At 41.4% G+C, this 24,405-nt stretch overlaps 1 protein-coding gene across 1 annotated transcript in view; it reads left to right on the plus strand.

Moving 5' to 3' along the window:
• The window catches only part of LOC127578220 (metabotropic glutamate receptor 8), a 272,133-nt gene that overhangs the window by 109,140 nt on the left and 138,588 nt on the right, over positions 1–24,405 (plus strand). The window contains exon 2 of the mRNA XM_052029966.1: positions 11,803–12,023. Coding sequence (XP_051885926.1) covers positions 11,803–12,023 — 221 coding nt within the window. The remainder of the gene's footprint in view (positions 1–11,802; positions 12,024–24,405) is intronic.

The following is a 24,405-nucleotide window of genomic DNA, read 5'->3' on the forward strand; positions in this document are numbered from 1 at the left end:
TTCCACTCTTTTCTCTCTTCTAACTTTTACTCTGGTCTCTGCTTTGCTTCCCTCTGTCTTTCTGTATGGATTCCCATCTCCCTGCCATACTTCCCTTTGGTACTATGATGTTTGACTCCTTCGGGGAGTCCAGTGACAAAGTGCAGAGTTGTGGCAAATTTTTTAGCACTTGTATTTGTAATCTGCCTGCTGAATGTGCGTCAGGCTGGATCTGGCTCAGGACTAGTGACTCCATTCATTTGAATGGAGAGGAACGGCTGTAAGGGAGCAAGGCAAGTAGTAAGTAACTTACCTGCTTTTGAATTACTTAATGTTGGTTTAATGTTTTACCTTTTCTGTTATGTCTTTTAGGTTTTGTCTTTTTTGTTATTTAAAAAAAAGGTTTGATTTTAATGGCTTTTGGTGTTTTTGAATATTTCTGAATGTTGGAGACATTTGACAGCAGGCTAAGCCCAGGGCCATGACTTAATTGACGGTTGGTTTATTTCAGTGGTTTCATTGATGGAGCTTGAACTACTCCCTTCCCTATCTTTCCCCCTCCCTTTCCATAAGATGAGACATACACATACAAGGCCCTGCCACTGACCCACCAGAAGCAGGTTTAGAGTTTTTCTTGTAGATCAGCAGTGACCATGAACAGTTCCCAGCTGGTATAAAATTTAGACCCAAAGAGACTGAACGAGGACTTGTGAATTTGACCTAACAATAGTGAGTGCTGAGGTTGTTGCTCTTCTGGCTTGCCATTTCCCAGCCCATTTTGGAATATTTGCTTAAGTATTGTAAATTAAAGTAATGTACTTATGTAGTGCCTTAAGCCTTTTGTCCGTTAAGGTTTCTATATAAATACGAGATTTGTTGTTTTATTGTGCAAAAATATAGCATCACGAAGTGCTTAAGTTTGAAAGGGCAGTAACTATTGTTGTATAGAAGACACAATAGCCAATTTGCTGTTTGTAGGATCTCACGATAAGCAATGTTACGACGATGAAGTAATTTAAAAAAAATATTGATTGATGGATAAATACCATCCAGGACACCAAGAATAACTCCTCCACTCTTTGAAATATTGTCAAAGGATCTTCTATCTTTTTTGAGATAAAGGAAATGGTCTCAGTTTGAAGGCTTACCTGAAAACCAGTACCTCTGACAGCAGAGCACTCCCTCTGTGTACCACTGAACCACTAACATAGATTCTTCTGTGTAGGTCTCTGGAATGGAATTTGAACCGAGAGCCCTTAACTCAAAAACCATAGTTTCATCCATGTTGGAGTGCATTGTGGTATTGAATTATGAAATAATGCTATGTGAATGAAATTTCTATTTTTAGCTAACTTTTTATTTCTTTGCTCTTTCCTTTCACTTGCTAGAAGTAATTTGCTTTTGCATTCCAGGCATTCAGATTCACAATATTTGTACAATCTTTCTAAATATGTAAGTAAAGCAGAGATAGTGAATAATGATCAGGTGCCCTAAAGTAGTATATAAGAGAAAGGAAGTGCAGCTGATGTGGTCAACATTAATTACCTGCTTAAGAGGCATGTTAAATGACGTTAAATTACCTGCTTAAGAGGCATGTTAAATGACGGTCTTGTATCCACAGGCAGTAACTGGATTTTGTGGATAATTATAATTATAACAGTGGGTTTATGGATGACCTAATTGCTCACTGTTTCCCAAAAAGTGCTCTTATTATGGACAGGTCAGGCGTGAGCTGTAAGCATGGAGCTGATTTAGCCCTAGGGCACTTGGAAAGCTTCCTAGTTTGCTGGAATTTGTGATTGCCCTTCTGTTGACATTGGGCTTTTATGTGAAAAAGGGAGTTAAGATCTTTGTTGTTGTCGGGATGAGTTGGAATACAGCAGATGAGCTACATGACCTGGACATCTGTCTACTGCAAATGTGGGCCTGTGCCTATTTGTAAGATACACCTGAGACTTGCAGATGCCTACCTTTGTATTTTCTCCATGTTCAAGCTGAGAATGTAAGCTCTTAAAAAAACAGTCTCCACTGTTCAGGTCCCATGTTACAGATTTATTGAGCCATTGCCTCCATCTGGTTTGGGAAATTAATTTCACTTTGTTCAGTTAATTCTGGCTGTTTGTCTCTTCTGTAGAACTTTCATGTACTTTATGTGTTAGTGGTAGGAGCTGTGTTCTATGATTGTACCTGGTTCCCTTTATGTTAATCTGTAGGTCAGGGGAGCTTCAACATAACCATGGCAACCATTGGTTGAAAATTAATGCAAAGATTTAGCCCAACATCTGGGGATAAAGTATGTTTGGGATCTGGTGGAGCAACGTAGGACGGTTTGAGGGAAATGAGAATTCGATAAATATTGCTTGCAGGAATATTTGAAAGAAAGCACATTTGGATCACCCGTTGAAATGTTCATCTCTGGTCAAACAGATGGTGGTATACATGTAATTTTCAATGTGCTGGGGAAGATGGCACTGTAGGCAGGCTGGTGTTTCTTACAGTAACATCTCTTGACAAAGCAACACAGAAAATAATGGGGTGGGAAAGATCACCTGAAAATGGCAGGAACGAAAAAGAGCTTGTGAAAGAGACCTAGCACTATTCAAATGCTGAAATATAAAATTTATATCTGCTTTTGTAAAGAAATGTATCACTCACGCTGAAATTACTGCTTGTTGTGCCTGTTCTAGAAGGTCACTCAGCAGGACGCTTTTCAGTATGTGGAAATTCCAAGATTACAGTAAGACACCGCCACAGTAAAGAACAGTGAGTGCATAATGTTTACAGCCCCAAACAATCCCAACTTATTTTTATCAGTTTTTCTGCTGGTTCTTCTTTTGTTGCATGGAAGGGGAAATTGGCACTTGATCAAGGTTAAACCTACCGGTAAGTCTGCATTTCCCCGCAAAACAAAATGATCAAAGCATGTAGGCATGTTCAAATGGGAAACATAAGCAAGAGTTGAAAGAGCCATTTACAAACTAAAGGGTGATTTCCCCACCCCACCCCCCAGTATTGTCTTGTCTGAATTGACTGGTCAAGTACTATTGGCTGTAATGTGCTATGGCCCTCGAGACATTGGTGATTTTCAATGGCTCCATAATCAAGTCAATAGTGAAACCTCTTTCCACATCAACATCTAGCATGGATGTTATTATGTCACTCTTCTCTCATGCACATGTTTGTCCAATCTTTTTTTTTCTCTGATTCCTCCTCTCTCCCAACATCTATTTGTGTACAACCATTGCCTCAGTCCCAATGGCATGGATTTTGTGGTCAGTCGTGGAGTTATGGTGTTTGCTGTCCAGCGTGCTGGGAGCACTGATACACTGGGTGGTCACTGTGTTGTTTGGATGATTCGTATAATTCAGCAAGGCTGCCACTTTCAGACCAGCGGTGAAACAGCAATGCTTTTCAACCAATCAGGTTGTACAGTGGATTCATTCTTCTCAAGTGAGTTGACACTGCTATGATGTTAAAACCTAAACAATCTGAAACCTGAATGCTACCTGGATTAGTATAGATGGGTGCAACGGCCTGCATGGACATGGTGGACCGAAGGGCCTGTTTCTGTGTTGTATGACTCCGTAACCTAATGACATCAGGCAAGTGTGATAAGGCTGGCAGCCAAGTTGCTCCCAGAAGGTGGGCTTATCGATTCAAACATTTTAATAAAGTAAGCTGCCTCTCATTAAACAGTCTTGTTGGCTGAGTTTTCCAAGCCTTGGGAAAACTTGGCATTTGAAGGAAGGTAAGGAATACATTACAAGAAGGTAAGACTCTGCTCCCACCATCTGAAACTCCCTGACTTTTTCATACTGGGGATCAGTCTTCCTCCCAAGTTTGGGAGTGATCCAAATTAGAGGTTGCACTCTGTTAGGGTTGTGTACCAAACATTCCACAGTCTCACTTAGCTGAGCTTGGGGTCATTTCTGGGGAGATCCATAGCCAATTGGATGCCAAGCTAATTAGGCTTTCTTCTGACTGGAAAATCTGTCAAAACAAAGTTGTATACACGGTGAAGTAGAATTGTGCAGAATACAGAGAAATCTAAACTTGTAGGTTCATGGACTAAGCAATCCGCTCAAATGTTCACCTCGCAGATTTTAAACCTGGGAGTCTACAGCCAGAAGTAAAAGTTACATTTAAATTATGTATAGAAAATGAAATAAAGATCGGGAAAGCCAAATAGATTGAGAGACAAGAGAAAAAGACTATAAATCTTTTAAAAAAACTTTTTGTGTTTCAAATAGTCATAAACCTTTGAAGAAAGTTTTCATGGGTGTGTAATTAACATTTAAGAGCTAGGAAGGCAGTCTGGTAATGGATATCACCAGTTAAAATTTCACTTGGTTCTGAAAGCACCAGCTTTTCTACCATTTGTGGTGGGTAACAAATGAGTAAAGAATCCAATGTCACACTGTTGCATTAATTTCAGTGCTGTAGCTATTGGCAAGGATCTGTGGAGGAGGAGGGCATCTTTAATGGATTTATGCATTTAACCACTCACATGAGGATGTAAATTCTGGGGCAGTATATTTTTATAGTGTTTATCCTTGTTTGCATATGTTCCTCAGTTCCAATCATTCTTTTCCACTAAATTGGGTCATTAGAAATGTACAGAGGTGTCATCAGCTAGGGCTGTGCTACAATATGTTTTCCAAGTCTTCAAGGAGCCCACACACTCTCTACTTTTTCAAGGAACTCAATTGGTTGCTTCAGGACATGTATAATTGGATCATGATATAAAGATAGATGGTGTTTCAAGCAGTGTAGTTGGAAGCATAAAATTACATTGAGAAATGAATGGATTAGACAGATGGGTAAAACTGTTGCAAATAAAAGGTTATTTATTTTGGACCCAAGAAGTTAGAACAGATACTTTCTAATTACAAGCCAGAAACAAGGGGTAGGGAGTGGAACAGTGGCAGAGGGTGCATGCAGAAAGGCAGGTGGATCACTTTATAGAGAATATTCATGTTTTGGGTGTGTACAGAAAATAATTGAAAAATTTAATGGAATGCTAATTACTATTGGGACAGATGTTCAGTGCAACAAATCTGTGGTTAGATCGTACTTGTATGGAGAGCAGATCTGAGCACCGCAGATCAGAAAGAATAAATTGATCTTACTGAGAAAGTGGCATAGAATGCTTCTAAGACTAAGTTATGAGGATAAATTACGTTTTTCCTGGAATTCAGAAGGTTTAAGGGGTGAATTCTGGAGGTGAAAAGGTGATTTAATTGAGGTGGCCAAGATATTGAATGGATAGATGGAAACGTTTTCTGTTAATTAGAGTTAGGGAACATAGTCTAAAATAAAAGCCAAGGTTGTTAGGAGTAAGGTTAATGAAACATATAGCTATATTGCAGCTATATAGGTCCCTGGTCAGACCCCACTTGGAGTACTGTGCTCAGTTCTGGTCACCTCACTACAGGAAAGATGTGGAAGCCATAGAGAGGGTGCAGAGGAGATTTACAAAGATGCTTCCTGGGATGTGGAGCATGCCTTATGAAAGCAGGTTGAGGGAACTCGGCCTTTTCTCCTTGGAGAGACGGAGGATGAGGGGGGACCTGATAGAGGTATATAAGATGATGAGAGGTATTGATAGGGTAGATAGTCAGAGGCTTTTAAGTTTTTTACTCAGAGAGTGGTGAGTGCGTGGAATGGGCTGCCGGAAATTGTGGTGGAGGCTGATACGTTAGGGTCTTTCAAGAGACTGTTAGATTGGTACATGGAGCTGAATAAAATGGAGGGCTATGGGTAAGCCTAGTAATTTCTAGGGTACGGACATGTTCGGCACAGCTTTGTGGGCCAAAGGGCCTGAATTGTGCTGTAATTGTTCTATGTTCTATGTTCTAAACAGTTATAGATGTAGACAGTGGTATAAATTTGCAGTTCTCTTCCAATTCGGAATTGTTACTAGGCTGATTGCTAATTTTACATCTGAGACCTGTAGATTTTTGTTAATTAAAATTATGAAAAGATGAAGGGAAAGGCTGTCACATGGAGCCAGGTCACAGATCAATCATGGTTACATAAAATGACCAAGCAGGCTTGAGAGGGTAAATAACTTGCTCCTGTTCCTTCTGTACTAAGAACTTAAATACAAGGTTTAGTGAGCAGATCGTGTGGCATTTGCACATTGATGTCATCCTTATTTTAGATGTGCCATCCACTGTTGCCAAGCAGAGAAATGCTTTCCTAGGTTCAGGCATACAGTATATCAAGTGATACCAGAGACCAAGTATCACTGTCAGGTCCCCATAAAAATTAAAACCTATTGAATTTGTGATTGTTATCTTCTGATTTAAAAATCTGCACATCTTTTATGCCAGGCAGGGTTGTAAAGGAACCTGTAAATTTCTATCTGTGAACATTGAGTCATAACACTTTAAGTGCTGGGATTATTCCTGTTACAAAGCTTCAAATGAAAATTGCTTTCTCCTGGTTGTGAGAGTCCCAATTTAGATTAATGTCAGCAGTATTAACCTTGCTACTTAGATAAGAAAGGTGATGGTTAAGATTCTGATGAGGCAATTCAAGGTGTGGGACATGGAAAAGTTAGAAGTACAGTTTTGCAGATGTCACGATTGGTTTTGTTGCGACTTACATTGACCTTGACTACATGCATGAGGTCAATGAACTCTTTTGTTTGCACTAGGGCCATATGCGAGGTCACCATTGTGTGCACTGTCCTTCACAATCATTTCTTTCCATTGTCTGTTTATCTTTCACAAGAGAACTTTACATGCAGGACCACTGTCTGGTTATTCAGTTCTCCTGCCAGGATATTTGAGGTCAGCATCAGAGAAGCAATCCAATGTCTGTCCCACTGATTTTGTACACAATTCATCTCAAGCTACACAATGATTTTCAGCAGTGGTTACTGTCAGTAATCACATTCCCTTTTAAGAGGCACAGGCTTGCCGTTTATTAACACAGGTTACCTTAAGTTGGTGAGTAGATGTCCTGAAATTATAAATGGTTATGCAAAGAAATTGCACTTGGTTGGCTATTGACATGAATCCTCTCTGAGGCATATACACAAAAATCTTGCGCAAACAGCACAAACTGGCATGAGTCCTTTGTGCAATGCCACTTTAGCAAGTGTTTTATGCATAATTGAAATTCTACCCTGCACTGTATTCAACATGAATATATTTCACAAAGCATTGTTTTTCTTTCTGTATAGTTATTTCCAAATTCTCTGTAACCCGCAGAAGGTTCTTTTTACATCTCCACGACCACTGCAATCTGTTGGCAGGAGGTACAGCTGCAGGTTAAGCTGCATAATATCATTCCTTCAATCTTATTCCCTTGTCCCTAATGTGATAGACCATCCCATCATAACACAGGGCTCCATCTGGTAGGTTGGCGGAGAGATGACAGGATTCAGATCCAGCAGTGACAGATACTCTCGAGTGAGAAATGGTTGCTTGACCTGGTCCAGTACTCATCGCACTGACATGTAGGCACTCAGCCACACAGTGCTGCTGACAGACAGAGAGAGAGAGAGAGAGAGAGAGAGAGAGAGAGAGAGAGAGAGAGAGAAAGAGAGAGAGAGAGAGAGAGAGAGAGAGAGAGACTTTTGGAAATGGCGAAGGCCTCCTGAGTAAGTTCATAAAGTTATTGCAACCAATCAACTTGCATGAAAGGCATACATTGTTCTTGAACTTTACCAGGACAGAAACTCTTTGCAAAGTGTTTCAGTTTGGCTTTATTTTTTAATCTGCTTAAAGGTGTTTATATGTATGCATTTTCTTAATAACATTTCAATTATGCTTTATAAAGACATCAAAACAGTTTTACTTATTCATATCCATCTATACTACTTGAAATGAATAGATGAAGCAAGCTACAGTCTCAAAGTTGAGTAGTCCAAAATCGAGTCCCAGACCAGCCGTCAGCTGTGGCAGGGTTTACATGCTATAACAAGCTACTAAATGAAGTCTGGCAGCATCGTCGACAACAGCTCATCCCTTCCCAATGAGTTTAATGCATTCAATGCACATTTTGAACAGAAGGGAATTGGTATGTCACCACCCACACTGACAGCCTCCAATGAACCTGAACCCATAGTCACCGTTGAGGACGTAAGATCAGTCTTCCGGAGAGTGAACACGAGGAAAGCATCTGGCCCGGATGGTGTCCCTGGCCGTGTCCTCAGATCCTGTGCGGATCAGCTGGTGGGGGTATCTTTGGACATTTTTAACCTCTCCCTGCTTCAATCTGAGGTTCCCACCTGCTTTAAGAAGACCACTATCATCCTGGTGCCTAAAAAAAAAGGTAACGTGCCTTAATGACTACCGACTGGTGGCTCTGATATCCACTATCATGAAGTGCTTTGAGAGGCTGGTCATGGCACGCATTATCTCCAGCCTCTCGGAAAACCTCAACCCAATGCAATTTTCCTACCGTTGAAACAGGTCTACGGCAGACGCTATCTCCCTGGCCTTACACTCAACTCTGGAGTATCTGGACAGCAAAGATGCCTACGTTAGACTATTGTTTATTGACTACAGCTCTGTCTTCAATACTATAATTCCAAGCATCACCAAACTCCGAGACCTTGGACTCAACACCTACCTCTGCAACTGGATCCTTGACTTCCTGACCAATAGACCGCAATCAGTAAGGATAGACAGCGACACCTCCGCCACGATTGTTAACACTGTTGCCCCACAGGGCTGTGTCCTCAGCCCCTACTCTACGCCCTGTACACTCATGACTGCATGGCCAGATTCTGCACAAACTCCATCTACAAGTTTGCAGATGATACAACTGTAGTGGGCCACATCTCAAATAGTGATGAGTCAGACTACAGGAAGGAGGTAAAGAGCTCAGTGACATGGTGTCATGACAATAAACTTTCCCTCAATGTCAGCAAAACAAAAGAGTCTGGTCATTGACTTCAGGAAAGGGGACAATGCACATATACTTATCTACATCAATGGTGTTGAAGTTGAGAGGGTTGAAAGCTTCAAGTGCCCAGGAGTGAACATCACCAATATTCTGTCCTGTTGATCTCACAGCCAAGAAAATTCACCAGCACCTCTACTTCTTCAGGAGGCTAAAGAAATTTGGCATGTCCCCCTTGACACTTACCAGCTTTTATTGATGCACCATAGAAAGCATCTTATCTGGATGCATCACAGCTTGGTATGGCAACTGCTCTGCCCATGACCGCAAGAAACTTCAGAGAGTTGTGGACACAGCTCAGCACATCACAGAAACCAGCCTCCCCTCCATGGACTCTGTTTATACTTCTTGCTGCCTCGGTAAAGCAGCCAACATAATCAAAGACCCCACCCACCTGGGACATTCCCTCCTTTCTGCTCTCTCATCAGGCAGAAGATACAAAAGCCTGAAAGCACATACCACCAGGGTCAAGGAGAGCTTCTATCCCGCTGTTATAAGACTATTGAACGGTTCCCTAGTATGATAAGATGGACTTTTGACCTCACAATCTATCTCATTATGACCTTGCACCTTATTGTATACCTACACTGCACTTTCTCTGTAGCTATGACACTTTACTCAGCTTTTTGTATTGTTTTACCTTGTGCTACTTCAATGTACTGTGTAATGAATTGATATGCAAGACAATTTTTTTTTACTTTACCTTGGTACAAGTGACAACAATAAACCAATTCCAGTTGTTGTCATATGCACAAGTACAGTACATGTATGCACAGGTGCAATGAAAAACTTACTTGCAGCAGCATCGCAGGCACATAGCATCACATAAGCAGCATTCACAAGAAAAACATAAATTATACACAATTTTTACAAGGAAGGGCACAAATAGAACAAGTCCATTTTTGTACAAAGTGGTCATAGTGTTGCTATACTGAGGTGGTGATTAGGGTTGTGCTGGTTGGTTCAAGAACTGATTGAAGAGAAGCAGCTGTTCTTGAACCTGGTGGTGTGGGACTTCAGGCTTCTGTACTTCCTGCCTGATGGTAGCTGCGAGAAAATGGCTTGGCCTAGATGGTGAAGATCTTTGATCTTGGATGCTGTCTTCTTGAGGCAGTGCCTCATGTAGATAATGCTGATGATGGGGAGGTATGGGCCATGATGTATTGGGCTGAGTCCACTATTCTTTGCAGCTTCTTGCGTTCCTGCCTACTCGAATTGCCAAACCAGACCACGATGCAACCAGTCAGGATACTTTCAATAGTACATTTGTAGAAGTTTGTTAGTATGTTTGGTGACTGTCAATCGAAATAGCATAAGGCAAATACTTAAACAAATGATTCCTTCAGTAAATGAAAATGTGTGCATGTGTGTATCTGAAGAATAGGGTGCTTCCATGTTTAGACCTGGTACTGGCCCAGAAATTTGATTGTGTAGCTCCGTTTATTTAAAATAGACCTATCCTGGAAATGCGATAGTGACCATTGTTAGGTTGTTTGCATCACTTGGTAATTTGCAAAGGCATTTTGTGACCTGAGTCAGGCTTGCAATTTCTACAGCAGATGTGCAGCAAATGATAACATTCTCCATGCAACTCTCTGTTTGGAATGTCTCTAGAGAAGTCAGACCATGTTGTCCTGAGAGCACATGGCCTTGGGCACTCCTGGGGCAGCTAGGCTCTCATAGCACTGAGGCTCCACTGAGGCAAATGCCTTTTCTACTTTCTCTGGGCACCACGCTCCCTGCACTTATCTGATCTTCCAACTCCTGCTTGCAGACTACCCTTGACCACCAACCGCCCCATACTTTCTAGTTCCCCACCCCTCTTAGTCACTGATCTTCCTTGAGCAATTGTTAACCTTTTCTAACTCCTGGAACCCCTGGATCAAGATCCTGAATATTACTAACCCCCACCACCACCACCCCCCCCAACTCCAGGTGCCACAAGATGTCAATCTCCAGCTAGCCGATCCCCCTTGGATGCAGATCTGGCCCTGATAGATTGTCTAATCGCTGGCCCTTTCTCTTAACCCAACTCTTCCCCACTCTCCATCAACTACCAGACCAGGCCTCAGCCCAGATACTGTAGTTTCCTTCATGTGGAGATTTTGTGCAGCAGACAGTGTGCTTCTTATGCCACACTAAAACTTCCTAGGCCTAATCACATTGGGTTAGTTGACCTCACCTGATGGTCTAGTACACCTTCACTTGGAAAGGTAAACATGAGCCGATGATGTTTCTGATTGCCTCCCAGTGAATTGAGTATTAAGCATAGGGTGAAGACAAGATTGAGTCCAATGTCGTTTCACCTCTTATCTGTGTTGCCCACCCACACTCACTGTAAGCATAAGAAATGGACACTTAGGAGGTGCTCAGTTTGACTGCTGCTGGAAGGCATTGAAATTGGGCAACAACCTTTCAGTGTTGGTGGCCAGGAGGATACAACTGAAGACAAATAAAATACTCTCCAGATTGCATGCTGCAACTTTGCAACACCTTTATTTTTATTCATTGCTGTGAATTCTAATCCAAATGGAGTTGCATAGCAACATTCTGCATGGGCTTTGATTGCCAACTGCAGCAATGGAAAATAATCTTGTTTTACAGGGGAAGTCATATAAAGCAGGAATTCCAGCTACTAGTTTGATTAATAATTATGAATTTTGATGAGGTAATGTTTGTATTGTTTAGAAAGAAAAACACAGAAAATGCCAGAACACTCAGCAGGTCAGGCAGCATCTATAAAGAGATAAACAGAACACTTTTTAGATCGGTAACCAATCATCAGTTCTAAGTGTTGAATGTTTACGGCATTTTGTTCTTGTTTTGTATTTCCAGCATCTGCAGCTTTGTTTTGCTTCAATTGTATTTTCAGATTTTGAATGCTATATTTGGCTTTTGATACAGATCCCTCAGATCAGCTATGCATCAACTGCTCCTGAGCTGAGTGACAACAGCCGATATGACTTCTTCTCCCGCGTGGTTCCTCCTGACTCGTACCAAGTTCAAGCAATGGTGGATATTGTTACAGCCCTTGGATGGAATTACGTCTCTACTCTAGCCTCTGAGGGTAACTATGGAGAAAGTGGCGTAGAGGCATTTATGCAGTTCTCAAGGGAAACTGGTAAGTAGCAATTTATGAAAGCTTAGTTATTACAGTCTTGGAAATTCAGATTTTCTAAATACAATTTACTTAGTGGAATAAGCAAAATTGTAGGAAGGTGTACAAGTTGGACTTCCATTGAATGTTTAAGAGTAGGTTCAGGATTTGTAGTTTATGAAAGTATTAAATGGTTATCCACAATAATTGTTTTAATTAAATAGTTTAAGCAGGACTGGGGAGTCACACTTACAAGTTATACATACAAGTTGAAGTTGAACAGTTTTTCTGTTCATAGCTGACTCGTGCCATGTAGCCTCAGGTCAGGGCTGGAACCTATTTCTGACTGGGTTAGCGATTCTTTCGTACAGGAGGGACACATTGCCTAACATTGATCAGGGTCAGTGTAATCTCCAGGGCTACTTTTAATATCCGGAGGCTGAAGAAGAATTTTAGATATTTTTTCCCCTACTTAAATGGCCTGGGATTTTTTCTGTGTTTGGTACCCCTCTCAGAAGGTTATGTTTTTCTGCATTGGGTGGGAAAGTGCATGTTGTGATGCATATGACAATTCAGCTGAGTGGGGCTGGCCAGATAGATGGTGGGGACTTTGCCTGTCCATTTTCATATGTTTGATGTGCTCCAAATGCACCCATTCCATATGCTCAGCAATCAGTGGATTGCAATGGAATAGATTCATCAAATATTATGGAGACTTCTGTAACCTCATTTATGATGCATCAGATTCCACAAGCATTGCTTAAAATTGAAGAAGAACCAAGGTTATAACTTTGTAAAAGTTTTCTGTATTATTGAAATTGTATTAATGTATCAATCAAACAGATCCTTGACAGCAAGAGAAACCTACTTGACAAATACTATAGAGACAATGTTGGGTAATGTTTGCCTTAACTGAGAACACAATGTGCACGACAAAATCATGAGATGCGGTTCTCTCTACTGCAGTTCCTAATTCTGGAAAAAATTTCAACTGAGGAGGAATTGGAGGCAGGAATGGATTTCAACACCATATCTCTTTAGGGCAAAAGATTAAGGAAAACTTGTGTAGCCCAGACACAGGAGAGGAAGGAGACAGTATAGTTGTTGAGATAGGGGAGTGCTCTGGATATTGCTGGGTCGGTCCTCGTTTCTTAGTTTGAGAAGTCAGTGGTTCTGAGGATGCAGTGTTGCACATCAATTGTCACAGAGTAGTGACCTAAAAGATATGGTGTATGGTGCCCTGTCAGGGCCCCTCAGGACTTTGCGATTAGCTACCAAGTCCTACTAATTGTGTGGGTTTTGAACATCTGGTTTGTTTTGCTTTGTTCTGCCTTAACAGAGTCTTAGAGAGGCATGTGAATATTCAAGAAGCCAGAGAAAGGGGATACAAAACAATGCTTTTAGATAGAGCTGGGGAATGGAATTAGTCACTGTGTACAGAAATGTGAAGGGAAGGTTTAGAACTGATGCATAACCATCCTGCGAGTGCAGAAATACTTTTTCAACATATGACCATAAGAATTGCCAGGCACACAAGCCCCAACTAGTTCATCGTCCATAATCCAGATAGTCACATAATGGAATGGTAATTGGTGTTGACTGATTATAGTGGACAATCTCTATCCATCAGTCCGCAAAAGACCCGAGCATAAGGAAAAAATATAGTGGGGAGCTTTGAGAGCCTTGGGTCGAAAATCAGCCACTCCTTCAAGCATACTTGGCTTACCACATCAGATCTCAAGTTATCGCAATTCAAAATGTTACTTTCTAAAACTAAATCTGCCGAACTTGCGTTTGAATGAATCGATAAACAATCTCCTCATCTCCCTTGATGCACACGGATAGCAAACTTGCTCACTGAAAAATTGAAAGCTGCTAGAGTTGTTCTCCAAGAAATATGCTCGAGGCCAAGACTGACTTAATATAATCCAAAATGTTGACTTCAGTACTTTAGACTAAAAAGGGGACATTGATCAACAGATGGGCTTTGTGATCTATTCTCATTGAACATCATTTTGACAGATCTACAGGTTTAATTGTGTATAGTTAGTTGAAGCCTGTCAAAGGTTAATGAATTAAAAATCTGTGGTGTAAATTCTTGTTTATTGGTCTTGTCTGAGCCAGGTTTTATCAAGTGCTGTTGAGAATCACTGATGGGATGCAAAATCCATTCAATCTGTTACTGCCTTGTGTGAAGATGTTGCTAACTGTGTGCTTGAGTGCTGAGCTTCATTCGCTATTTGAATGACTTTGAAAGGACATAAATACATTCCAACTTCATTTTGTTTCCTGAAGCATATTTGTCCATACCTCATTTATCTAAGTTGGAGATCAATCAACTGATCAAAAGAGGTATTCTTCTGAACAGTTTTGATTCGTTCATTACTTAATCTAATTCAAGCCATTTATTCTGATCTAGGTTCCATGGACCATAAAAAATTTGATTGTATAAATGGAGTTGAACATAGCTGATAATTCAGTGTGTAGTTATCTCTACAAGCTGATAGTTTTGTTTGTATATGCCTGATATTAAAATAATACTTAAAGGAAGAGTAAATTCACAGAAGTGTTTGTGCAGAAGAACTCTGGTATATGAATGCTATTTGAATCCAGTTAGGTCTCAGTAGCCCTTAGTGTAGGTACTGATGATTAAAGTCATTGAAGCTATTTACACAGGTACGCATTTTTAAACAGAAATATTTGTACCGTTATCTGGAGCCAACATTAATTGGTTGAGTGAGAGTATTTTGCAGCATAATACATACGTGCTTTTTCCTCTGCAATGAGTTTACAACATTAGTTGGACCTTTGGTTTGGAGAGGTGACAGGGAGCCAAGTGGTTTGGACAGGAAATTAGTGGGTCATGAAGAATCATGCCTGCTAATTTTACCCACCCTTATTAGTTTCTTAAGTAGTTGAATCACAATCAGGTTTAATATCATTGACTAGAATGTTGTGAAATTTGTTGTTTTGTGGCAGCAGTACAGTACAAATACAGGAAATTACTATAAATTACAAAATAGATAAATGGTGCAAAAAAAAAGGAATAATGAAGTAGTGTTCATGGCCCATTCAGAAATCTGATGGCGGAGGGGAAGAAGCTGTTCCTGAAATGTTGAGTGTGGGTCTTCAGGCTCCGATACCTCCTCCTCAGTGGTAGTAACACGAAGAGAGCATGTCCCGGGTGGTGACGGTCCCTAATGATGGATGCTGCCTTCTTGAGGCACCGCCTTTTGAAGATGTCCTCAATGGCGGGGAGGGTTGGTATCGGTTTGTTATTGTCACTTGTACCGAGGTACAGTGAAAAACTTGTCTTGCATACCGATTGTACAGGTCAATTCATTACACAATGCAGTTACATTGAGCTAGTACAGAGTGCATTGATGTAGTACAGGTAAAAGTACGAGTAAAGTGTCACAGCTACAGAGAAAGTGCAGTGCAATAAGGTGCAAGGTGACAACAAGGTCAAAACAAGGTAAATGGAGCTGGCTGAGTCTACAACTCTCTGCAGCCTCTTTCGATCCTGCACATTGGAACCTCCATACCAGGTAGTCATGCAACCAGTCAGAATGCTCTCCACCATATATCTGCAGAAATTTGCAAGAGTCTTTGTTGACATACCAAATCTCCTCCTAATGAAGTAGAGCCGCTGGTATGCCTTCTTCACGGTTGCATCAATGTGTTGGGCCCAAGATAGATCCTCTGAGATGTTGATGGCCAGGAACTTGAAGCTGCTCACCCTTTCCACCGCTGACCCCTCAATGAAGACTGGTGTGTGTTCTCCCAACTTCCCCTTCCTGAAGTCCACAATCAGTTCCTTGGTCTTGCTGACGTTGAGTGCGAGGTTGTTGTTATGACACCACTCAACCAGCCGATCTATCTCACTCATGTATGTCTCCTCGTTGCCATCTGAGATTTTGCCAACAATAGGACTGTCAAAGGCAAACTTATAGATGGCATTTGAACTATGCTTAGCCACACAGTCATGAGTGTAGAGAGAGTAGACCAATGGGCTAAGCACGCACCCTTGAGGTGCGCCTGTGTTGATTGTCAGCGAGGAGGAGATGTTACTACCGATCTGCACTGACTGTGGTCTCCCGATGAGGATCCAGTTGCAGAGGGAAGTACAGAGGCCCAGGTTTTGAAGCTTGTTGATTAATACTGAGGGGAAGATGGTGTTGAATGCAGAGCTGTAATCGATAAACAGCAGCATGACGTATGTTTTGCTGTTGTCTAGGTGCTCCAAAGCAGAGTGGAGAGCCAGTGAGATTGCATCCATTGAAGATCTGTTGTTTCATGGATGTTAAAAAAAATACTTTGACCAAAATTTCATTTTGATGAAATAATTTAAAAGTGAATTATGCACTGGCTTCAGTTGATCTCCTGAGGAATGAACGTTACAGAACACATCTCGAAATAGAAGACCTATTGTCAGCTGTCCATGTGACACCAGCTGAATAACTCGGTCATGAGAAAAGAGCACTTAGATCATCAAGTCTTTTCACCCAATTGACCGGAGTATTCTTTGTACTGCCAATCCATTTTGCTCGAGCCACAAGTGAGGTAACAAACCACAAGACATCGAAAGCAACAACTTGCATTAAGTTAGCACCTTTTGAGGTTGTAAACTGCTACCTGTCCAAACATTTCCAAGTGGCAGGCTTTCAAACATCTCTCCTGAGAGCAACTGACAGCATTCTTTATCTATGGATGCTGCCTGGCCTGTTGGGTCAAAGAGTTGGGTTTCAAGGACCCCCTTCGAGGAGGGGTGAGGACACAAAGGTTTAGGGCAGGATATTCCAAAGTCTGGGCCTGGAGATCAAAGTCTGCCACCACCCATAAGTGGAGTCAAGAAAAAAAAGGAGGAAATTTCTCCCAGAACCTCAAAACCAATCAAATAAATCTCCAGAATAATAGTCAGTTCCTTTGATCCGCAGCATTTGCTCTGACCAGTAGCATTCCCCTACTGATTGACTTGCAGTCCAGGCGATCAATAAACTATCATCATCCAAGAAATTGTCAATTCTGTTTAATCTATTGGTTATTTATCAAAACAGTCCATCAATTATTTAATTTGTAATTAGGATTTCATTTAAATTTAATATGTTTAGAATTGCTAATGTCCCCACGTGGGTGAGTGGATGGGGATTTTGTTTCTTAGATGGGGTTGGCAGTGCATCACTAACTGTATGGATTATGGGCCCAATGTTCCAGCTGAGCTAAGACCCAAGGCCGAGGGTGCATCTTGAAGGACATGAAGTGGAAAATGCGATGCCCGGAATGGAGGCCAAATCCAAGAGTTCAGTGATGGTGGGGAGAGAGAGTTGGCAGCCACTTGCCAATGATTTGGGGCTGGGGTGGGGGTTGAATCAGTGAGCAGATTATTCACCTGAGGATGGTGGGTAGGGCTGTACAACAGAAGGGTCAGGGCTGGGAGTCGGGGTTCTGTGCATTGGTGAAGGTCCAAAAATGTCTGAGAGTTGGATGGTTACGAGTTCTGCAGAGCTGGAGGATTGGAGGGACAAGGAGCCTGGAATGTTAGGGGATTGGCGTCATAAGAGTCGTAGAGTAACACAGCACAGAAACAGACCCTTTGTCCCAACTGGTCCATGCCGACCATGGGGCCCACCAGGCGAGTCCCATTTGGCCCATATCCCTCTAAACTGCTCCTATCCATGTACTTGTCTTTTAAATGTTGTTATTGTACCTACCTCAGTTTAATGATGTCTTTCCTATAACAGGGTGACCAAAACTGTACACAATATTCTAAGTGCAGTCTCACCAAAATGTGGTGCAGTGTGTCATCAGTTCTGGATCCATTGGAGGATTGAGCCATGAGGGGTTTGGATTGTGGGAGGTTGGGGTAGGTGATGCCTGGAACATCGGAGGATTGGGGTGGTGCCTATTCTCAGATCTGAAGCAAAGAAAAGGTCCAGAAATTTGTGCCATGATTTCTAATTCCCCGGGTGTGCTGTTACCTAATTTCAGCATTTCATTGGTCATCTCTAAGTAACTGAGTTGCTTGCTAGCTTTGTTCAAGAGCTGCTGTGGGTCTACACTGAGAAAGGGCAGCAGATAATACTATTTTAAAAGCCATTAGCAAAACCTCATTATTGTTTTCTGATAATTCAGTACTTTTATGGTCACCATTATAGATGTAAGCTTTCTATTCCAGGTTTAGTTAATAAACTAGACTTAAATTGCCTCATTGCTGTGATAGAATTTGAAAATGTTACCTTGGATTACTAGTCCAGTAATCTATTACACAACCATACCCCATAGTCACCGGATGTTTTTTTGTTGCTAGCCATCTCCTGGTCACCTCAACAAAACCTTGTCACGAGTCTCTTTATTGCAATTAATTAACTGATGTGAAATTGCAGAATTACCACTGCAAATTCAAAATTGCTGTTCCAGGCTGGACATTGCCATTGCATGCATTGTGCTATTGATTTATAGTTCAGACATGAAACTCAACCTTGGAGACCCAGAAAGGGAATAAATGAAGCTGCAGAGTTAAAGACAAACAGATGATGAATTGTTTGTAGATGCGCTTAGACTTAAATATTGCCCAGAATATATTTTTTATGTATGTACCAGTTGTGCCATCTACATTCCCGGTAGAGTCAGAAAGCAGTCTTTCTCACGGTGCATGGTTGTTTGAATTCTCAGAAGTGCAAATTAAATGGATGATTTTGTGGGAAAGTAATTTTTGGACACTAGATTTTAGGTTTAGGACAATGTTTATGCATTTCGCACTCAGTTTCTCAAGTATTTGTTCAATAATTTATTGTAATGTGCTTATTATTGTTGATTTTGTTGTACTTCCTTTTTCTCACTTTGAATTCATCTTGCTTTCATCTCCTCTCTTCATTTCTCTCCCTGTACTTAATTTGACTCTAATTCACCCAGTTCCCTTCTTCCTTGTTCTTTCTTTCTCTATTCTTAAATTGAATTGGTTCAGGAGGTTTGCTATTAAACTTGATGTTCTTGAGATTCCAATGCCTTGTTGAACTTGCCGCCCGTTACCCACTGTTGTTTCCAGCAAGGTGGTGCAAATACAATGAAAACTAAAAGACAGGAGACAGCTTGCCAGAAAATGGAGCAAACCATCAACTTCTGAGCAGTAGAATCATGCTGTGAGAAGGAAGCCATTCAATCAATGCCAGTTCTTTGAATGAGCTATTCAGTTAGTCCCAAACCCTTGCTTTTTTCCTCATTGCAATTTATTCTCGGTTATGTTAAAGGGCAATTCTTTGTTGTAAATTGCTGTTGAATCTTTCTTCTCCGCAGGAGTAGCATTCCTGCTTTCACTAATGCATGTTTGCTTTTGTAGCATTCTCCAATGAATTATCTGATTACAAAACTGGTCAAATTCCCTTGCGTGCCTAAGAATAAAGGATCAATCAGAGCACCCAAGCAAATCATGCAGACCTACAGCACTTGTTAGCAAATACCAGCATCTCAATCTGTGCTGCAAAAATGGAAGTGTCCAGGGAACACCTTGTGCTTGACACTCCAGTTTTGGCAGGTGCACATGTTTGATATGGCATTTTTATCTTGAATAATTGTGCTGTGGGATGAGGGAAAAGAATCCTTGTAAATTAATTAAACATGGCTATAAGGGATTACATACAAAGATTCAACAAGTTTAAAAATAAGCTGTCATTATGCTAAGTGTGGTGAGCAATTGGAAATCAGTTTCATTTTATTAATTTCTGTAATGTTCATATATTGCCTTGAATGTAAGAAACCATCTCGAGGTACTTCATCAGGGTATAATCAGATAAACATTGAAAATGAGCCAAAGGAGAAATTAGACTTACTAAATGCTGATTCTCTGGATTGCTTCTCCACTTGCAGCACAGTTTGGAATGCTGGCACATTGATAAAGATTGAAACTGTGCAATTTGCTTGGGTTGTCTGAGGGACCTCTTCTTCATCAGGTGAGAAGCTTTCACTTAATTTGACAGAGCATTTTGTTCAGGCAAGCTAGGCAAGCAACTCTTCCATGGATAAATTAGAAATGTCTTCATCTATCATGAGTTTAAACAAAGATACTATTCGTGGTGATGTACTGAGGTTTGGTGGTAGCATTTGCAGACAAATCAAGTCCTGCAGAAAATTTAAGCTGCAAGTCCAATGCTGAGAAAGTCTTTCAGGTGAGCCATAAAACCAAGGCATGACAGGTATTGCTCAATTGACAAAGGGCATGTGTTCCTGGATAACATTTCACTAAGTGATACTTTGTAAACTGAAATGGTTGGTGAAAGTGTATTTTATTACAGTACATTCTGGGGATGCGGGGTGGAGCACTGTCTATTTTAATGAGAAAGTAGATTAAGATCACATACCCTTATGAGTCAATGACTTTATAGCAAATATTCATGAACAGGACATCCATAAATTGAGGAATTCCTGTAATTGCCCTCCTGTACAAGGTCCAAGGCCCGTCTGTGAGGATGAGAAGGTAAGTTTTGATGTAATGGGAAATCTCTACCCCTCCATTAACACACAAAGATGATTATCTGACTGTTTATTTCATTGTGGATTGTTAGCTTTTGTTGAGTGTCAAGTGTATGCCTTGGCTCCTAGCATATATTAGTGGCTGCATTTCAACAGTGGTTGTAATTGGAGTTGGAAAATCCCGTAGTCCTGAAATACTCTATGCAAATACCTTCCTCTTGTGGTCAAAAGTACATTTTAAAAAGTCTCCTTTTAAGGGGGTAGTGGTGGAGAGATGGGGATATTTAAGGGCATCTTCCAGAGTTTAAGACCTGTATGGCTGTCTACAAAACTGCCAATGGACAAATGAAAAGTGTGAGGAAGCTGGAGGCAGAAAGTTATTGTCGGGTGGGAGGTAGGTGCATGGCTAGGGCAAGACTATGGAGCAGCTGAACCAAGGGCATGAGAATTTTGAACTGAGATGTTGGTGTTCCAAGAGTCAAAAAGGATCAGTGAATACAGGGAGGTGAGGGGAGGTACGGATTACATACAGGCAGCTGATTTGGATGAAATCCAACTGGATGAGCAGGAAAGTAAGGGAATAATTGAATCCAATAACAACAAAGGGGGTAGAGATGACTGCCTTCTCAGAGTTGAAGGATAGACTATGTATTTGCTGCAGTTGTTTCAATAAACCCTTCAAAATGTTTGGTATAGTGAGTGAAGATCTAATGTACATTTTGTCCCAAATTAAAAGTGAAGGAATTCTAGCCTGTAGTGGGGAGATGATCAGAGTTGGCAGAGTTTGCATTCACAGGATTGCTACAAGACCAGTCGTACCTCCTCCTTTTATCTGGTTCAGGATCCTTCAGTGGGTCCATTACCCAAGTCCACGGCATTTTCCCCATTCTTCTGCTCTTCTGGTGAATTCCTTGAACAGTGCAACATAGTAGAGCAGTCGGCTGCGCAGTGCCGATCCACTGCAGCAGCTTCCAGATTTTCGAAGTCACCTGTGCTTCAATATGGTCATTTATGTTGGTTAGGGTGGTCAGTGGCACAGAAAATCTCTGGAAAATCTGCACCACTGTCATTATAATTATTCTATTAAACATTGATTCCGACCAAGAGTGAGTCTATTCACTTCACCACTTGTTGCTTTGAGAAATGCACTTAGTTTGTTCCAGTCAGGTGAACGTACGGATTGCTTCAGATACTGTGAAGCAGCCAATAAATACTGTGTTGGACTTTATCCAGGATTTCCATCCTTTTTTTATGGGGTTCACCATATTGAGTTGCCTGAGTTTGTTAACATTTCCTTGCCTGCTTGTTGAGCAGGATCACTTGTTAGCAATGCTATACTCATCCCCATATCAGTTACCCATTTCAATGAACTGCATATTAGCTAAGTTGGGAATTGAGATTTATCAGGAGGCCTACCCTACCAATGAGCTGGTATTGGAGGAAAGAGACCAACTTGCATAACGATGTTTTTCTGTTTTCATCCCTGCTGTCCATCTGTAGTGTGGTTCAGCTTGCTCATTGAACAGCGAATGTTTATCCTGTTGTTGAAGACTGCCATTTAGTTTGCCCCTGGTATTATCCTGACCAGTTTCGACAGCCATCTCCCGCCTTATCTGTGTGGGAGTCTGTGGATCCCACATTGGCCTTTGTCAGCCACTTTAAAACCAATCGAACCAGAATGGAAGCAAGTCATTTTTGATCCTGAGGGACTGCCTAACAAATTAAAGATGGATTGGCAGGAAGCTTTCTTATGAGCTTTGTCCAGCAAGCTTTATCTTTATTATTTCCCTCTGTAAAGACAGACTTTGTTCAGTAAGAGGTCATTGCAGCTTACTTCATTGCAATCACTAGATTAAGAAAATTTCTGTCGCTGCCATTAATTTGTGTGAAGTTCAGATATTTTCTGCAGGTTCCTATCATTTAGTCAGAAACAAGTGTGACAGATAGCACTTTTGCACCAACCTATTGTTAATCTTCATGCCTAATAAATGAATTGGATTGCTCACAATTTACTAGTAAATTAGCACATTAGCGCACTGATGCATTGTTTTACTGTCTTTCTGAGACAGTATTGATATTGTTCTAGGCACCTGTCATTAAATACTACACCAGACTGTGCCTTGATGAGAAAATTACAGTGTGCAAAGACATAAATTACAAAACCTAATTGCAATAACAATTGTCATGTGCACAGCATAATTGCTATGCTTATTGTGATGTGGTTTCAAGGGAGAGACACCTTGAATATCTCTGCAGAGTTACAGTGCAATCTGATTTAAAGAAGATCTCTGATGCCAGATTTAATTTGCACAATAATTAATCATTTACATTGGATTCATTGACGAATTTAATATTTTCATTTCTTCTGCACGTTCTGATTCTGTTCAAAGATCAGGTGTCCAATCTTCTTGTCCGACCCTCGCCATGGCGACTGATCCTAATTCTGGTGATGGGTAATAAGAGCATCAAGGATATTTCTCTCAAGAATGAGTGTTAACTTCTGTCTTTGTCAGCGTCCATGTAAATGTAAAACCTGGACTAAATGGATGTCGTCGCTGATTAACTGGACTCTGACAACTTGCACTCATTTCTCAATCACACTTTATTTACTTGTGCACAAGGAGAACACTCCGGCCCCTGTCACTGAACTATTCTGAAGTTTCCACAAAGAGTTGTATTTTTTAAACAGATATTGACCAATTAAAATCTTTGGGCATCCAAGAATCCCTCAGTTGCGTACATAAAATACCAATCATGTTCCATTAATATGGGTGTTAATGACCAATAGAAACTACATGTTAATGGCCAATAATACCTTCGAGTTGATAAAGTAATTGTCTAATGGTGTGTGCCTTGCAGTCCTTCGTTTGCATCCTTATCTTGCTATGACTGGTGACCTCAGCTCCCATGCTGTACAAAGAGGAGCTATGCCCTCAAGGGCCTTGCTCAGCACAGGTGACTGCAGACTGTCTGCAAACCATCTCTGCCCGCACACCATCTTAACCCTTGTCTTGCCACAGCATCCATACGGATAGTGATTGGAGTTGGTTGCTTCCCCTGGACCAGTGCATGATCCTGCCTCTAGTTCTGGCTGCTGTACTGTTGCAAGTCAGTGTGGGCTAAATTGGAGAGCACTGGGAAGTGGTTGCTGAGGTCTCGATAAGCAATGGACTTGCATCTGTTTGATTTAATGCAGGCTGGGCTTGAAAGGGGATTTGTTGAGGAATGGAGAATTTAAGGTGCACTCTGATCAATTGTTCCTTATTGTCTAGCCATAAGGGGATCTTCTTCCTTCTCCTCCTCCATACTACTTTCTCCTGCCCCTCCTTGTAGGCTACAACAAATCTCGATTCCCACTCTGTCCCGGACTCCTTCAGTGTGGGCCAGACAGTGGAACTGGTCTGCTCTAGGGGTTAGGTGTGGCAGCACAGCTTTTAACACACACGTGTTGACCTTCTGTGTGTGGATCGTGCAAAGAAGGTCAAGGACCAGGTAAGAAGAGTATGGTGCTGGTCTCCTGGTAACCAACACTTTGATGTGGTTCAATACAGGGGCTCAAATTTGGAAAGCATCTAAGATTGGAGTACTGGTCCGTGCTGGCCATGGTGGTACACCAGGTGCCCAGAGTCAATGGAATTGTGGTGCATCTGTGAAATAACAAAGGAACGAGCACAGTCAGTGGCACCCTGGACTACTGGAAGCTCGCAATCCTTGTGAAACTACACACCCTCTGCTTTCCTGTCTGTGACCTGCCAAATGCATACGTGTGCTCCAAACTGTGCTAGCAGGTGGTTTGGGTCGAGAATGCATTGCTGAGAACGGGAGTGGAGGCAAATTCAATTGCAGAATTCAAAAGGGAGCTGTGTAAGTGGCTGGAAGGGAGGAAAATGCTTTGGAAAGAGAATAAGGGAGTGGAACTAGCTGTCTTGCTTAGAACTGGGACA

The sequence above is a fragment of the Pristis pectinata genome, chromosome 15 (assembly GCF_009764475.1).
Source record: "Pristis pectinata isolate sPriPec2 chromosome 15, sPriPec2.1.pri, whole genome shotgun sequence".
NCBI classification, from domain to species: Eukaryota; Metazoa; Chordata; class Chondrichthyes; order Rhinopristiformes; family Pristidae; genus Pristis; species Pristis pectinata.